Source organism: Trachemys scripta, chromosome 4, assembly GCF_013100865.1.
Source record: "Trachemys scripta elegans isolate TJP31775 chromosome 4, CAS_Tse_1.0, whole genome shotgun sequence".
In the NCBI taxonomy this organism is placed as follows: domain Eukaryota; kingdom Metazoa; phylum Chordata; order Testudines; family Emydidae; genus Trachemys; species Trachemys scripta.
In genome coordinates, this window is record NC_048301.1 from 71524005 (window position 1) to 71542148 (window position 18144).

Consider the following 18144-nt stretch of genomic DNA (forward strand, 5'->3'; position numbering starts at 1 on the left):
CTGTTCTGTTCATAGCATCTGGCACTGGCCACTGTCAGAAAACAGGATACTGGGCTAGATGGACCACTGGTCTGACCCAGTATGGCCATTCTTAGGTCCCTCTCCCCAAGTCACAGTTTCTACTACCCCAACTGTCCTGCTATTTTCACCACTGTATGAGACTTGATCCTCCACAATAAAAGGTCCTTCGCTTGGGGTTCTCCACTGCATCTGTGTCTCCCTGCAGACAGGTCTCTTCTCTGCATTTGAAGACCATCCCAACAACTTAGTCTGCTACACCTAGGAACACTCCACAAAAGGGCCTTTGCTGCCTAGGCTGAAGGACTGCTCCATTGTCATACGGCTGGGTGAGAGGAAAGGGGACAGCTCCCAAACCCAGGCTCCCATTATGCTGCCTTAGATCTGCCACCTTCCTTCCCACTCTGGACAACTGCACTTACAGTTTCTCCAATTCCTGATCCATGGGAGGGTCAAGAAGCAGGTCTCCTTTATCTGGCAAAGCCCCTGGAAAACAGCAGCAAGAAAACACTCAATGCAGAGTGTGGCCATGTGGGAACAGGCTCCATGCACAGTAGAGTTCAAGGACTCTATGGCATAGAGCTATTCAGTATCAGATCTACAAAAGAGAGGAGGCCCTCCTTCCCACCTGGTCTATAGTTGTATACTGTTCAGCCCAGCTCAGTCTGAATGTAAGGCGTTGTCTGCCTAAGGCATAGGAGTTTTTGTGACCTGTGCATGGCACACTCCACTGATGCGGCACAGCAGCCTTTTTCACAGTACAGCCATGTGTCAAATGTGTTTGCACAGTCACACTCACCAGGCTGCCTGACTGTTCTGGTATCAGATCATTCTGAGAAAATCCAGGCAGCTACCCCAAAGTGCTGCAGCAGGGAACAGAATACCCAGAGGATATGCATAGAGAACAGTACTAGCAGTACATGGGGCAGTGCACTCTGGGATGTCCTACCACACAGAGAGCTGGAGAAAAGAGGACCAGCCAAACAAGTTACACAGGCATGATTGGGGGACTCAGTCACTCTGCAAAATAATAGTACAAGAGCCTGGTCCACTGACAAACGCAGCCCACGGTTAGCAGCTCTGGTCACTATCAGAGCATTGACCTTGTTCTGTGGGCACAAACCAGCTTTAGAGCAAAGTATGCCACCGACTGGTTACACACTCAATTAGCAGTTACAGCATACAGACAGGGCTGAATCTGAGACTCAGAAATTTGTGGCCAGTAGAGCAGATTTGTTGGTGCTCGTGGCAGCTTTGAGCTCAGGCCCGGAGCTAAACCATTCTGCACCCCAGACACCACCTCTAGTATATTCCCAGGGACAGGAAGGCTGTCAGGCCCAACCCTGGTTTTCTATGAGGTCTGAGAAACGGCAGATAAGTGGATGGGCCACACTCTGTCAGCAACTGCTGCCAGGGTGTGAGAGGGATGGGCCCAGTAGGATGGGTCAGAGATCATCTCCCCCATTTCTCACTGTAAAACCAGGATATTGACTAGGGCATGTTAACTGGGGCTGGTATATCCCTATTCAGGATGAGGGATGTGCAGTGTGGTCAGGTGACTGTGCCTGTTGATGCTTCAGGGTTCACACTGAGTTACACTGGGAAGGAGGGCAGGAGCCTGTTAGGAAATCCCTTCTCCTAAATCAGTGGCTAACTCCCCGCTGTACACAGATCCAGGAAGGATGTGGGCCAGGCCAACACAAAGAGGATAGGAACTGCCTTGCCCTGGCCAGGACATTGCCACAGCAAAACCCCAGGTATAAACAAGGCTTCAGAACAATTGCAGAGCTGGACCAATGGCTCAATGGGGAGTGCTCTGCTGTGCACGAAACCTAGAAGCCACAGTCAGTGTCTTTGGGGTAAGTGCTTTATGCTACTATGTGGGAGATCTGGATTTGGTTAATGGCCCTGGTTTCTTGTTCCTCAGGGAGGTGGGGCCTGGGGATTCATGCACTCCTATACAGGAGCCCTGAGAGAGGCATTCAGCTACTGCAGTGACAGGCACCAAATAAGAACCCACACCAACAGACAGCTGACCCTCAACTTATTCCAGTGTTGAGCCCCCCACAACCACCAGAGAAGCCAGATGCTCTAGTGCGCTTGTCACCATGACGGAGAAGACCAGTAGTGCTCCAACCTGCGGCTTGCCATGGGCTTAATTAGAAGAATAAGTCAGATAAAGCCTGGGTTTGTTTCTGCATTTGTAGAACGTGTAGTGAGGTCTCTGGGGCACTTGAATTACTTGGGAGAGAAGGTAAATAACACTCAAAGGGATTCATGAATCAATATTGACACTGGAGTTAGGCTGCAGATTCCAATCTGCCTGACAAACTCATCAATGGTGCCCCAGCCAGAATAAACCACTCTAATCCCCATCCCTATTCTACTAGCTGGGCAGCCTGCGAGGCCCCAGCGAGACTAAAGAACACAGGGCCCTGATTGAAAGCTCCTTTGCCTCTGAAGCTCTTGCCTGGAACTGCCCTTGCTGCAGGGCATTGGGAAGCCTGTGATCCCCCTGCAGCCCAAAGACTATTCAAATCATCATGCAAGCAAGCTTAAAAGACAGTAGAAGAATCATTCTTCCTTGCCAAGATGCTGCACCTGTTAGACTTGTGGCTGCTACCCCTCCCGTGAGAGGCCTCAGCAGGAGGCTGGCAGGGGGCCAGGGCTGTGTTAATAGAAAGGAAAACCCAGAGACTTTGAACATGGTACAATGGAAGCTGTGGGCAAGGATTTCTCAGCCCATCTGTTTTCTTTCCACCTTGCTGGAAGTGGATTTCATAGAGCTAAGGGGAAAAAGTCTTGCTTGGTGCAATCCAGGCATCACCTTCTCCAGTGAATACACTGTTTTCTAAGTCTGTTTGCAGAGGGGATTGCTGGGTTGTATTCATGTCCCTTTGATATATAATCTCTGTGTTGCTGGGTAAACAGCCCTGCCTGAGAGGAGTATTCACAGCTCAAATGGTTTGTAGAGGGTGGAGGCTCAACCAGGGAGAGGACAATTCTGCTCTCTGCCAAGATACACACCTGTGAGAAGGAGCAGGCATTTCAGGTAGGGGAAGCTACTTTCCCTCGAGGCTCATCTCTGAAGTATGGGGACTATTGGAGACTCAGCCCTAGAACTAGAGGGAGAAACTGTCCCATAGTATGGAAGTCCTATTGATTGGATCTCACCTTGTGAAGGCTAAGAAGTGAGAGCCCCAGGCATCCAGATATCTCCTAGGCCCTGAGACAGCCTTGGGGTTACAGATTCAGCCCTGCTCAACTCAGCCAACATGTGAGCTCTCTGTTCGCTTTTGCAGGAAGGGAAGGGGAAGCACAAGCAAGGCACAGGGGGTCTGCATGGAATAAAGGGTTTGAAATCTATAAAAATGAGGCATAGGCAAGGAGCAGTCCAGTTCCCTTGCTCTTGGATAACACTGACCTCCGCAACAGAGGAATGGGACTGAGCTGGGAGAGCCAATGTGCTCTGCACCACCCAGAGCTGACACTTTACAGCCAGCCCCCTCCCACCTCTGGGTTCTAACCCAGTCTGGTGCAGAATTCTCCAGCAGCTTCACATCTGTTCACAATGGGAGGATGTGACAACCTTAAATATGACCCTGAATAAGCCAATCAGTTCAGTTTCTCTTGTGCCTTTTTCTGATATTAAATTCAATGTATTTTACACTGGCCCCAGATTTTCAATATGGCACAGGTTTTTGTACTGACAACTGCCTTGGAGGGGTTATTTGGGAAAGCTGTAGGCTTAGGCAGTTGGGTTGCGAGACAGTTAGGAAGGTCAGGGAGGCAGTCTGGTCTTTGGCCCCAAGGAGGTATTGGGGATGAGGATGCATTTTTTTTCTTCCTTTTCACTTGTAGCCAAGGACGAAGATCATTTAACATTTGGGGGAAAGGGGACTTGAACTCAGTTCCCCACCCTAGCAACTTCTGAGAGCAATGAGCTGTCTTACTTGCCCCATACCGGTGCCTTCCAACATTAATGGATAAACACATTAAATTAGATGGATATTTCTGTTAAAATGATCAGCAATAGTTAACAATATTGCTATTATGTATGTCAATGTCAACATCTCAAATCTCAATACCTCCCTAGACCTACTGTTTCAGGCACTCTGCAGACTCATGTTGCTGCATCGGACTATGTTTTCATTTGTTTCATAAGGTTTCATTTGTGACCACAAGGGAGGGAGACCTTTATTTTCAAAGACAATTTAAAATCTGCTGCATGATTCAACAGCAAATTCCACAAAAAATGCAGAACGAGGAAAAACCTAGGGCCATATCCACAGGGCTCTATTCCTCCTCTTACCTAGGGCTCTGTTGATCCCATGATGCTTTGCAAGAGCCATAAGAAATCCATAGAAGGTCAGTCTCTGTACACTGCTCAGTACCTCTTTGACAAGGGCAGATGGGGGACAGCTAGATGGAGAAGAAGAAAAAGGAAAATAAAACCTGGCATGAGTTATAGAACATCCTCCTCCTTCTAACTCCCTGATGTCTGACCACCCTGAAGCAGCCCTAGCTGTGCTCCCTGACTGTGTCCTCCTGGAATGGATTGGGGGAAGTAAACCCGCTTCCACCTGTTGCCTTTTGCTAAGCAAGACCTTCAAGCTAGGGTAGCTCCCCCAAATCATCCATAATTGCCTCCAGTCCAAGGAGAGGAGAAAGCATTCTGGCAGGGCACATTCCATCTACCTGGACATGTAGGAACCTGAGCAGATGAGGCTACAGAAATCTGTATCTGTAAGGTCTGATGTTCTTCTATGCTGTGCTGAAGGAAGGATGATCTATGGTGATCTATGGGTCTACTGCTGCCTCTAATAGACTCCCTTGGACAAATCACTTGTTTGTTCTGTGCCTGAACTCCTCATCAGTACAGTGAGTTAATGATAGCCCCAAGCTCCTGGGGTTGTTGTGAGAATAACTTAATTAATGTGCCTGGGTGCTCAGATACCAAGACAATGGGTACCACTGAAATACTTTCCATAATTAAAGCATCCTTCTAACAGGCATCTTTGGGAGATGTAGCCCCTCCCTGCAGTGCTAGTTTGCTGCTGGAGCAGTACGCTTGAAAGCCTTTTGCTTCCCCACAAGCTGCCTGGTGTTATACTTAAGACTCTACCAAATTCACGGTCCATTTTGGTCAATTTCATGGTCATAGGATTAAAAAAATCGTAAATTTCATGATTTCAGCTATTTAAATCTGAAGCTTCACGGTGTTGTAATTGTAGGGGTCCTGACCCAAAAAGAAGTTGTGAGGGGTCAAAAGGTTATTATAGGGGAGGTTGTGATACCACTACCCTTACTTCTGCGCTGCTGCTGGTGGCGGTGCTGCCTTCAGAGCTGGGCAGCTGGTGAGTGACGGCTGTTGGCTGGGAGCCCAGCTCTGAAGACAGAGCCACTGCCAGCAGCTGCACAGAAGTAAAGATGGTATGGTATGGTATTGCCACCCTTATGTCTGCGCTGCTGATGGCAGGGCACTGCCTTCAGAGTTGGGCGCCCGGCTAACAGCTGCCACTCTCCGGCTGCCCAGCTCCAAAGGCAGCACAGAAGTAAGGGTGGCAATATTGCAATCCCCTTAAAATAACCTTGTGCCCCTCCCCCCCCTGGCAACTTCCTTTTGGGTCAGGACCCCCAATTTGAGAAATGCTGGTCTCCCCTGTGAAATCTGTATAGTATAGGGTAAAAGCGCACAAAAGACCAAATTTCACAGTCCGTGAAGTGTTTTTCATGGCCGCGAATTTGGTAGGGCCCTAGTTATACTGTACTGTGACTAGCTACTGCACCTATACAAACCTCTGCAAACTACTCTGATGCTAAGAGGCCTTTCCTACCACTTCTACCTCTGGGAAGTCAACAGTGTTTTGCTCATTCCCTGTTGTGAACACACTTTGCCCACTGAGCCTCTTCCATAGGCAAGGAGGTCAGGGCAGAAGAACAATCTCCAAAGGAAAGCATAACCCCAATGGGAACCATTTACCTCGATGATCAACTAACCCCCTCAATGCTTATGTCTGTGAAATAATTTCTCTTTCTTCGTTAGGCCTGTTACACAGAGTTCTCTCCCTTCACACCCATTGAAGGAGACTTAGAGAGGTCCACAGCTGATGCAAAGCCCTGTAGTTCCTCAGAGCTCCACCCTTCCTAAGACAATCTTTTGGGTACTGGCTGTGAGTCTGCCCCCACTCCTTACCTGTATTTTGACCTATCACACAGGGACTCTAGACAGTGGTAGAACAGAGATGCCTCCACCCCATCAAGTGGGCTGCACTCACTCGGAGCCAGGCGTGAACGGTGCTGCCCAGAGGATGATGTTGGCACAATCACAGTGTTCGGATTCTTACCAGTCAACAGATCTTGATAAATGGCAGCAACACTCTCCAGGAACTCTGCAAAGCAGGAGGATGGCTTAGCACTCAGGACTATGATAGGATTGACAATTAGAACATTCACTTGATCTACCAGGTTCTGGCCAGAGCTGGGACTAAAGTGTCATCTGCAGCTGTATGTAAGACTGGTATGACCTGAACAAATGTACAGCACTGAGGCATCCTGCCTGTTTACATCACATTCCATATAGGCCCATGTGCTGCACAGAGGCATCTTCCATATAAACTGCAAGCTTGAAGAGCTGCAAGGGGAGGTACCCAAAGTTACTGCAGGTAGCCACCCAGTCTAATGTAGTTCATCTAAGAGGGAAAGGAAGCTACATGTGGGTAAAAAAGTAGGGTGTGGGGGCTAATGTCAATGCCACCCTGCCAGATTAGTTTCTAAACCACAAAAATCTCCACTCCCCTTTCATTTCCATTGAATGAAACATCACCCAAGTTAGGAACTGAATGTTAGGAATCGCAGTAGGAGCCGAGGGAGCGGGTTAGCCAGGCTCCAGTCTGCATCCCAGCCTGCCTCAGCACAGCTCCAAAGTAAATACAACATGGGATCTAAAAGAAAGGCCAGGATGGGCCAGAGCTAGAGCTGGCAGAAAGTGCTTTCCTCAGGCTCCTAGTACTGCCCACTGTTTACTGCAAGAGTCTAATTTTAAACAAGTTTGTTTATGGATGTGGTCAACAGTTTACAAATCTAGATTCCACTTGGAGTGGTTTGCATGTGTGTGGGTTGGTGGGAGAGTGTGCGCGAGTGTGTGTGTGTGTGTGCACAGTGTGCATGTGCGAACAAAAATGGGGTGGTGTGTTTTGGGTGTGTGTATGAAATGCATGTGTGAATGAGACTGAGACCATGTGAGGGGGGGGCAGTGGGGTGACTTCTGAGGCTGTGTTGAGGTTCTGTAGCTCACTGTGGAAATATCTGCTGTATCAAAGAAAGTTTTTCCAACAGCATGCCATTTCTCAGACTTTTCCCATCCTTGACTCAGGGCACTCCAAACCTATTTCAGTCCACCTCTCACAAACTAGTAACCTGAGCTGCTTCACCTTGATGACATGGTCATGGATAATGCTGGGCTTCACAGAGGGAATTCACAGCAGGAAAGACCTCGTCAGTAAGTATGCAGAGAAATGCAGATGTTTGTACTATGGACAGGGGCTGAATCTAACTGCACAGCTTGGAATATAGGAATTGCCATACTGCATTAGACTAGCAGGCTATCTAGTTCAGTATCCTGTCTCCAGCAGGGGCCAGTACCAGCTACTTCAGAAAAAGAAACCCTGCAGTAGACAGTTATATGAAAATCTGCCCCCTAAGCCCGAATAGTTAGAGGTTGACATATGTTCCAAGGCTTAACAGTTTATGTCCCTCATAAGGCTCTTTTAAATATATACATATTTACCATTATAACTCTCCATATTAATGTATAATTTCCTTTTGAATCCTGCCAAGCTCCTGACTTCAGTGATATTCTGTGCCAATGAGTTCCCCGGGCTGCATGTGTGTTTTGTGTGAAAAGTATTTCCTTTTATTAGTTTTGAAAGAGTGCAAGAGACACTTGGGGGCTGAGAAGCTGCAAAAGAAAGAGACAAGCTAGGGCAGATGGTGGAGGCACCAGCCTCCCAGCAGACTGGACTCACCTGAGTAGTAAAATTGTATCTGGAAGGCAAAGAGGAAATCAGAAAAAGACATCAAGCAGTCCATGGCATCATCCATGAGCACAATCCTGGAAGCAAGAGGAGGAGAGAGAGAACTCAGCAAACACAAGGAGACAACACTCTGCAACCAGCTCCTTTTCCTTACAGTAGGTCAGAAAGTTCAGACCTTGGAAGAGGGTGGTCACTCCCAAACCCAGTGGGAAGAAGCCCATCAAGGAGAGTTGGGAACTCCCAGATCTTTGCGCGTGACCCGGGGTGTCAGATGAAGAAAGCTTGGTAACTCAGACTCAGGGGAAGGCTCCTGTCTATTACTGCTAGTAGCTCAGCCTCAATGATTGTGAACAGGGACTTTGTCTCACAAAGCAGAACAAATACCAAGCAGCAATTGATTCAAATTGCACAACAGTATGATGGACATGGTGGAATGCATATTGGCAATCACACAGGTTTACAAAAATTGCAGGCCTGGTTCTGATATGAAACTAATGTAAATCAGGAGTAACTGAACTAAGGACAATGATGTTACACTGGTGTAAAATTGGTGTAAGTCAAAGGAGAATCAGGCCCTGTATATGTAAAAGAGTGCTCCAAATTAGGCCATTTTCCATTTCATGGTGAAGATGACAACGATGAGTGACTCCCACTCCCAGGTCAAGCAAATCCCATTTCTATAAAAAGGGAAATACACCTCTACCTCGATATAACGTTGTCCTCGGGAGCCAAAAAAAATCTTACCGCATTATAGGTGAAACAGCGTTAAATTGACCTTGCTTTGATCTACTGCAGTGCGCAGTCCCCCCCGCCCCCCGGAGCACTGCTTTACCGCGTTATATCCGAATTCATGTTATATCGGGTCGCGTTATATCGAGGTAGCAGTGTAGCATGATGTGCACCTGGCACAAGAAGCCGCCTAACTGCACTGTGTCTGAAACCTCCTACCCTCCCTCCCTCATGCATGAGGTTGTTTCTCCCTGAATGTTGTCATGACAGGTCTCTTGGAGACTGACCACCTCTTTGGGCAGGGACAATATCTTCTTTCCCTCTGAAAAGCACCAGGCACAGCTAAGGAGCTATATACACCACATGTTGCACCATACATCATAAATACAAGTAATATCAACCAAGGCCATGGAGGCTGTAAGGATGGGGCTGAAATGGCAGCAAAGTCAACTCCTTTTAGGGACACCTCTGTTCTGGGGGAACCTCTGGATTCCAGAGCCACGCAAGAACAAAGGCTATCAGGGGCTCAGAGGTGAAACCCCAGGAACAATACTCTGACCGCTGCTGCTATGGGAGGAGGAAGAGGCCAGACTCTGAAGGTGGGAAGGTAGAAGCTGGGGTCTGACAAAGGAAGAGGAACCCAGCAAAGGAAGAGGAGGGAAACCTAAGCTCCGGTACCCAGGTAGGCCTGTGAGCCTTCAGTGTGTGCTAAGGGGCTCGGGGAAGAGGCTCTACGAAGCTGTGTGGGAGGCTGAGTTAAAAGAGCTATAGGACCCGTCTGTGCAAGAGGCTTCCCTCCCTGCCACTTGGACCCGCTCAATTCACTGTGGCATAACAAGCATGCAGAGCAGCTTGAATTAATTACCTCAAAGAAGAAACACTAGGGCTAAGAGGGTCCCCAGGAGAAAAGTCACTGTTTAAAACAAAACCCTTTGAAGATGTCAAAATGCTTCTGATTTATTTATTATGTCCCAGAAACCTCCTCCTGTCTAGAGCAGCAGTAGCTTCAGTTCTTAATTCTCACTAATAAGCATGTTCCCGAGATTGTCAGTGGCCACATCAAGGAGATGGCTTTGAAGCTGGCAGGCAGAGCATCTTCATCTCCCAGGCAATGCAGCTCAGCCACTGACATTTCAAACCACTCTTCAAGCACTGGAAATGCTACAGGCCACATCACTTAGAAGTGGGACTCCCTCCGTTCACATCCTGATCTTCTCGCCAGACAACCTCATCACCCCGACACCATCGCTTTTGCCAATACAATTCTCCTTCCTGCACAAGGTGGGCAATGGTAGGAGTATGCTATGCATATTTTCTGTGGAGAGGGGATACCACATCACCTCTACGACATCCAACTCATTTCATTTGTGAAATCTAAAGATGCAGTGTCAGTGCCTGAGCCCATGCAGCAGCAAGACTCTCTCCCCGACTTACAGAAGAGCAGCAGGGAGTTGGGAATTTGCTGAGATGTTTGTAGCTGTTAAATAAGGACACAAAGCCAGGATATAAAATTCTGCTGCCTGAATCTGAAGAGGGAAGTGTCTGACTGGAAGCAGGTGCACTCTGGTGCTGGGTTACTGACTCCAGTTGTCCATAGTGTCTGCAATCCAGAGAGATTGAGAAATGTGTAAATCCAATACAATCACTTTACTGGCCTGCAGCTCTGCTATGTCCCCAAACAACCAGCTGACTGCACAGCTGGGAAGCTAGGAAAGCACCAAAAGCAACATATCCGCACATCTCTCCTAAAGTACTTGATGAGAGGAGAATCCCAGCCACAAAGGGTCTGCAACCCAGGCAGCATGCCCTGAATTTAGGGCCAAGTCTGACAGACTGAAAAAGGGACTCCCAGGAGCTCTGTTGGGGGTTATTTTTTTTTGGGGGGGGGATTCTTCATTCGCTCCTTCCTGTTGTCTAAACTGGACTGTAAGCTCCTCAGGTCTTTTTACATGTGTGGGTGGTACTTTGCACACTTTAGAGAACTCAGGTCCAGATCCTCAGATTTTAGGTGCCTAATTCCCATTGATTTCCATGGATGTTAGGCGCCTAAATATCTTTGTGGATCTGGCCCTCAATGAATAATAATAACCACAATAATGAAGATCAAGGGAACAAACTCTTTGGAAAGGGATGAAGAAAAGTGCCTCCAACTGAGGGACCTTGTGATGGGTGTACCAGGCTATCAAGGTTCAAGTGGGTTTGTTGGGTAGGAGGGTCTTGTTACTCTGCCAATGAAGGAACTCTCTGACCTGCTGATTGTGGCTAGGATCTCAGAAGCCCAATCCAGTTAGTGAGGCCCAGGAAGGGCTCTAGCTCAGACTGGTGGGAAGGAGGATTCCTCTCAGTTTTGACTGTGCACTTATCATTGCTGCTATTAAAGACTAACAGGCACAGTGGGTTGGTCTACACTGTAGAGTAAGCCCAGGGTCCAAACTCAGGCTCAAGCCTAACACCCCCCTTCCAGCTACACAAAACTGCGTTAACTCAGGGTTTGGACCCAACATTCCAGGACCCCCTGGGGGCAGAGAGTCTCAGCCTGAGTCAAACTGGGACCCAGGGTTCAAGCCCTGTTGCTTTGCAGTGTAAATGTAGCCCCACTGGACTCGTGTCCTGGGAGTCCGCCTAAAGTATACCACAATCAACTTTCTTTGTCCTCTGGACAGTCAAGTTTTCCCATACTGCACCACAAAAAAGGTCTAGAGCAGCCACATTTTGGAAGGGTGCTAAGAAGTCTAAGATATGGATGGTTGGACTCAGGCCCACATAACGCAGTGTAGATGCTGGAGCCCCAGGCTGGGACCCAGGGTTCAACAATTCCTAACCTGGGATTCAAATGAATGTAGATCCTCAAGTCCTAAGTTAACAAACTCAAGGTTTGCTAACTTGAGTTCTGATAACCCTGGGCTTAAATTGCAGGGTAGACATACCAGGTTTGCCTAAAGCAGAGAGGGCTTGGGTCTCATGGGGTTAGGTTTGCTTTCTGCTGTTAAGACCTTAAAATAAATAGAGCATCCTAAAATATCAAATACCAAAATGGAGAGACTTTTTTTTTAAATTAAGCATAGGATCTGATGCCTCTCTTTTGAGAGGGGAAGTGTGGGCTCAGATACAGTCCCTGGTTCATGATCTCAAACAAGAAAATCCCTCTTCTTCACACCTTTTTCCAAGTCAAAGACTCTGCAAACTAGACAACACCTCTGAAGACAAAACCTTTAACTTGCTTTAACTTGCAGGTGGCTAATGCCCTGCTGAGCACCAGCACATCCAAGGCATCTGACTAAGGTATATAGCCACTAGTCTGGTTCTTCCTTGGATGTGCCAGAGGCATTTGCACTGCACCTCGAACAGAGGAACGGTGTTCCTTGTGTTTTGATGCCAATAAAACCTGTATTGTTGTTGCCTCTGTTCTTCTGTCCTGACCTCTTTCCCTTCCAATGTTTGTTATCAGTGCATAGCAACAGCTCCTGGAAGAGCAGAGCGTGCAGTGCAGTGAGATCATCTCAGCCATGCAGCTATGAGGTTACCATGAGGATGTGCTCTTACTAACAGTGCCTATGATTTCACAGTCCCCAGCTTTATCAGTGAATGCTGTTACTGCCACCACCACTTCTGTATTCACTCCTCTTCTCAAAGCAAAGCAATCACAGAGCTATCTGGATGCTCAGACTGAATGGGGGCAATCTCATAGGTCTGTCTGTGACACCCGCACCTCCAAGGAATCAATCAAATGGGATAGGAGAAATAACCCATGAAATTTGTATGCAGTGTAGTTGTAGATGTGTTGGTTCCAGGATATTAGAGAGAAGGTAGGTGAGGTAATATCTTTTATTAGACCAACTTCTGTTGGTGAGAGAGACAAGCTTATTTAGTCATGACATTCTGAATTAGTTTCCCAGACCTGAAGAAGAGCCCCATGTAAGCTCGAAAGCTTTACTTTCTCGCCAACAGAAGTTGGTCCAATAAAAGATATTGCCTCACCTACCTTGTCCCACTGAAATTTGTCTTTTTAAACCGTAGAAGCTGAAGGGGAGAGTGGGTAGAGCGACATAACTAGAGGGGAATTCAGACAGAGACAGAAAAAAGGGATGCAGATGTGGAGGAAAGAGGAAGTTGATTTTAGACTTAAAACAAGTTTTATTACACTCATTTAACTAGATTAGCGTGTAACAACAAAATAATATTAATGTGTGTGTGTACAGTTCTCTAGTCAGGCAGGAAGTGAGGTCATCCCCACCTGAGCCTGGGTGCCTCAGACAGAGATCTCATTTCTCATGCACACCTGTTCCCAAACCCCAGCCTGTCTGTCTCTAAGACATACACACAACAGTGCAGTTGTGGGAAGCCTGCCCCTGAATGGGGCCTCTAGTTTACAACAGCCTTGCGGATTAAATTCCTTTTCTCAAACATCATAACATGTGTAGACACACTGAAATCTCACTTTTATGCCCTGTCCCAAATCCCTGCTCAGCTCAGCTGGAATCTGTGGAATACAGGCCCATGCATAGGACAGTGCTTTTGCACCTCCATGAAAGGCAGCAGCAGCAGATATGTCCTTGCTCTACAGTTAGTGCTCCATCATGGTCTAATGCTGGATGCCAGGGACTTGCATTCAGGGGAGCCAGGAAAACCAAAATTCCTCACCAATGAGCCAGAGGGAGCAGTGCTGCTCTACTTCTAGTTTTAACTGGACCTAACACAGCATTAACTGCACTTCAATTGTGGCAGCAGCACCCTGGGAGCCAGGGAGGCATTCAAAGGAGCCCAGCAGTACGGAAATATTGGCAGATGGGAATACACGTCTCTTGCTTCCTCGCTCTCTCTTTTTTTGGGGGGGGGAGAAGTATATATATTTTTCATGGGAATATGATGCTGGTGAAAGGCACTAGACTGACATGTAGAGATTGAACACCTCTTCATCCACATATCAGAAACAACACAGGCAGCAGCCAGTGTCCTGCCTGTGTGCCTATGCTCTGACCTGAAAGGGCAGGGAAGAGAGTTCAGCCTCCCTGACCTCTCTCTGTTACAACCAGCAAAGAGACCATTTATTTCTTTGACCTTATTGTTAACATGTAGATATGCTCACTGGGATCTGGACTGACACCCCTACCCCATTTCACCTAGAAAGGCCATCTTTGCCATCAGGTGGTTAATAAACCAACAATATGGGCTGGATTGGAACCAGTGACTGAGAGGTGAAGGGCTCCATATCATGTTACCAATGTCCTGAGCCATCTGCCCCCTTTAAACCTTGTCTAGGGTCTGAAAATAAATTGTTTTAAACCAGATTAGCTAACATGTTTCTAACTAACATGATTTTAAACAATATTGCAGAAAGGGATTAGTATAATGTGTAGCTGATTGTGATCAACCTTAGAAGGGGTAGAAACACGTTTTAAAAGATGTTAAATGCCATCTACAATAATGTTTAAAATCGTGTTAGTTAAAATGTGTTAGCTACCACTGCTTTAAACACAACTTATTTTCTGAGTGCAGACAAAGTCAGAGACTGCAAGGTTGATATATTAGCATCACGCTGGTATTTCATTCCTAGCATATCATAACAACAGACCACTTCTATTGCTAAGGAAAGCCCCCCTTCTCAATCACAAATCTTGGTACCTCTCTGCCCTAAAAGATTCTGACCTTATCTCTAAGGGTAGGTCTACACTGTAGCTGAAGGTGTAATTTCCATCTTGGGCAGATGTACACACACTAGCTTAGATACAGCAAGTGCGCTACAAGTAGCAGTGTAGCTGCGGTGGCACAGGCTATCGCGTGTACTTCTAGTTGAGCTGGAAATTATACCTCCAGCTGCAGTGTCTTGGTAGTCCATCGATCCGCAGTGTAGACATACGCTAAATGTCCTTACTCACATTTTAACCCTTTCAGCACCAGGGACTAAAGCCATTGTAGGGCTGATCTACCTATCAAGAGAGAAATGGATGAAGACCCACCTTGCTGCCTTCTGAGTAAGTTCCATTGGGAAGTCAGGGCAGAGCAGCTGCAGCAGACAATGGTACTCCTTCACTGTCAGCAAATCTGCAGCAGAAACAGACAGGAGAGCATCAGAATCTTTTCTGAGATTGTTCCTTCCCCTCCCTCCCTCCATGCCCAGGCAATATGTCTGCTCTTATTCTCTTCAGGAGTCAAGATTGATAAGGCTGGTATTCAGGACAAAGGAACTGCCATTATTTTAGATGGAGAGTCCAGCAAAGCAGGCAGTCAGGAAGAGGCATGGCAAAAGGAGAGAGCTACAGAAGTGAATCCAGCAGACAGAACTGGTAACAGGTAGTAATTCAGGGAGAAAAGGGGTAATAAAGCAGGGGAAGCTCAAGTGTCAACTCAAGTTCATTTAACTTGTGTATAACTAGCTGGAAAAGAGAACCATTCCAAAGCTGCTTAAATTTGCTGAAATTCACTGGCATGGCAACATTCACCACAACATGCCTGAAAACCATCCACAGAACATCTGGCAGCAGTATGGAGGGCTATGGAGTATAAACCCACAGACATTATTATTTTGGCATCCAATAATGCAGCTGGATAGCTTCTTTAGGAATAGCATGTACAAATCTGGTCACTGTATTATAGGACACACAGAGCAAAGATCCAAAATATACAAGAAGGGCAACCAAACGATTCATGTTTTAGGGAGCTGCTTTGAAAGACACTGGTCAAAAATGGCCTCTGTGGTTCAGCAGAAGGAGATTGAGAGAGGTGAATCTCAAGGAGGTTTATAGGATCCCAAGGGAATGGAAACACAGTGATGTCAAAAAGCGCTACATGATTGTATGTTCACAGTCCAAAAGGCTGAGGACTAAAGTTAAGGAGAGAACTAGCTGAACAACAGCAATTTTACAGTATTTCCACTTACAGAAGTATGCAAAGTATGGAAGAAGAAAGAGCCAGTGGTAGAATTACAGCCAAGCAGCAGTCAGGAAGGGAATCCAAAGGGCAAAGGCATGAGCCCTGTAGTACAGGGCTTGGGCTCTTTTAGCACAGTTAGCTGCTAGCCCTCTGTAGCCCACAAAACTTCTGAGCCAAATATTCAGCTGATGCATTTTCTAATAAATGGCCTCTCCCTTATCCCTGATGATGGCCCCAAGCTCCCTCATCAAAGACTCCGGAAAGCCTGATAGCCTCACAAGAGCAAGAGAGGCAAAGGGAAAATTCTGCCGATTCACTGGACATCAAAGAGGCAGATTTGGTTTCACTGTAGTGCCTCAGGCAACTAAATGGATATTTTCCTATATTCAAGAATGACTAAAGACACATTGCTGGGGGACTCTCAGTAAAATCAGATCCCAACCTTTTCCCTTAGCTCCCCCTTACTGGGGGTGGGGGTTTGTTCCCTGCCCCCATTCCAATCCCTTCCCCAAAGTCCTCACCCCAACTCTGCCCTCTCCCTGCCACCAGGGGGTGCAGGAGGGGTGTGGGGTACGGCAGGGGGCTCAGGGCAGGGAGTTGGGGTGTGGGGTGCAGAAGAGGTGAGGGGTGCAGCAGGGGGTTGGGGTGCAGGGTGTGGCAGGGGGCTCAGGGCAGGGGGTTGGGGTGCAGGAGGGGTGCGGGGTGTGGGCTCCAGCCCGGTGCTGCTTATCTAGAGCGGCTCTGGGGTGGCAGCGCCGCGCACTGTGGCCAGGGCAGGCTCCTGCCCTGGCCCCGCTCCACTCTGCTCTGCTCCAGGAAGCAGCCGGAGTCCCAGGGGCGGGAGAAAATGGTGCCATGTGCTGCTCTTGCTGCTCCTCCAGGTACCTCCCCCAAAGCTCCCATTGGCCGCAGTTCCCCGTTCCCAGCTAATGGGAGCTGTGGGGGGCGATGTCTGGAAGCGAGAGCACAATGCTCTCCACCCCCCTCCCTCCCCCCCAGCTCTGCCCGGGGCTGCAGGGCCATAGTTCCAGTCGCTTCAGAGAGCGGTGCGGGGCTCGCGGTGCCACGGGGTAGGCAGAGGGGCAGGGTGCATGTGGGTGAGGGGGCACGGGGAGCTTGGCGGGCCGCACGAAAGAACCCCACAGGCCGTGTGTTTGAGACCCCTGAGCTAGCCAGCTTTCTAGCCACTTATAGTCCATTCATCCAATTCATACTTTTTAAACTTGCTGGCAAGAATACTGTGTGAAACTTATCAAAAGCTTTGCTTAAGTAAAGATATATCACCACTGTCCAACACTTTCCCCATATCCACAGAGCCAGTTATCTCATCATAGAAGGTAATCAGGTTGGTCAGGCATGACTTGTCCTTGGTGAATCCATGTTGATTGTTCCTGATCACCTTCCTCTCCTCTAAGTGCTTCAGAATGGATTCCTTGAAGACCTGCTCCATGATTTTGCCGGGGACTGAAGTGAGGCTGAGGTAGTTCCCTGGGTTCCCTTTCTTCCCTTTTTTAAATATGGGCACTATATTTGCCTTTTTCCAATAGTCCGGGACCTCCCCCAATCACATCAGCCAACTCCCTCAGCACCCTTGAATGCATTATATCTGGACCCGTGAACTTGTGCACGTCCAGCTTTTCTAAATAGTCCTTAACCTGTTCTTTCACTACTGAGGGCTGCTCACCTCCTCCCCATACTGTGCTGTCCACTGCAGCAGTCTGGGAGCTGACCTTGTCTGTGAAGACCGAGGTGAAAAAAGCATTGAGTACTTCAGCTTTTTCCACATCATTTGTCACTATGTTGCCTCCCCCATTCAGTAAGGTTCCCACACTTTCCCTGACCTCCTTCTTGTTGCTAACATACCTGTAGAAACCCTTCTTGTTACCCTTCATATCCCTTGCTAGCTGCATCTCCAATTGTGCCTTGGCCTTCCTGATTACACCCCTGCATGCTCAAGCAATATTTTTATACTCCTCCCTAGTCATCTATCCAAATTTCCACTTCTTGTAAGCTTCCTTTTTAGTTTAAGCTCACCGAAGATTTCACTGTTAAGCCAAGCTGGTCACCTGCCATATTTGCTATTCCTTCTGCACTTTGGAATGGTTTGTTCCTGCACGCTCAATAAGGCTTCTTTAAAATACAGCCAGCTCTCCTGGACTTCTTTCCCCCCTCATATTAGCTTCCCGGGGATCCTGCCCATCAGTTCCCTAAGGGAGTCAAAGTCTGCTTTTCTGAAGTTCAGGGTCTGTATTTGGCTACTTTCCTTTCTTCCTTTTGTCAGGATCCTGAACTCAACCATCTCATGGTCACTTCTGCCTAGGTTGCCACCCACTTCTACTTCTCCTACCAATTCTTCACTGTTTGTAAGCAGCAGGTCAAGAGGTGCATGGCCCCTAGTCGGTTCCTCCAGCACTTGTACCAAGAAGTTGTCCCCAACACTCTCCAAAAACTTCCTGGACTGTCTGTGCATTGCTGTATTGCTCTCCCAGCA

The 18144-nt window shown here is 47.7% G+C and overlaps 1 protein-coding gene across 4 annotated transcripts in view; it reads right to left on the reverse strand.

Moving 5' to 3' along the window:
* C4H11orf49 (chromosome 4 C11orf49 homolog) overlaps positions 1 to 18144 on the reverse strand; it is a 143564-nt gene that overhangs the window by 2379 nt on the left and 123041 nt on the right. For all 4 annotated transcript variants that reach the window (XM_034769512.1, XM_034769511.1, XM_034769514.1 and 1 more), the window contains 5 exons: positions 14741 to 14825; positions 8046 to 8131; positions 6215 to 6410; positions 4331 to 4440; positions 441 to 504 (listed from right to left, as the gene is read on the reverse strand). In XM_034769512.1, coding sequence (XP_034625403.1) covers positions 441 to 504; positions 4331 to 4440; positions 6215 to 6410; positions 8046 to 8131; positions 14741 to 14825 — 541 coding nt within the window. The remainder of the gene's footprint in view (positions 1 to 440; positions 505 to 4330; positions 4441 to 6214; positions 6411 to 8045; positions 8132 to 14740; positions 14826 to 18144) is intronic.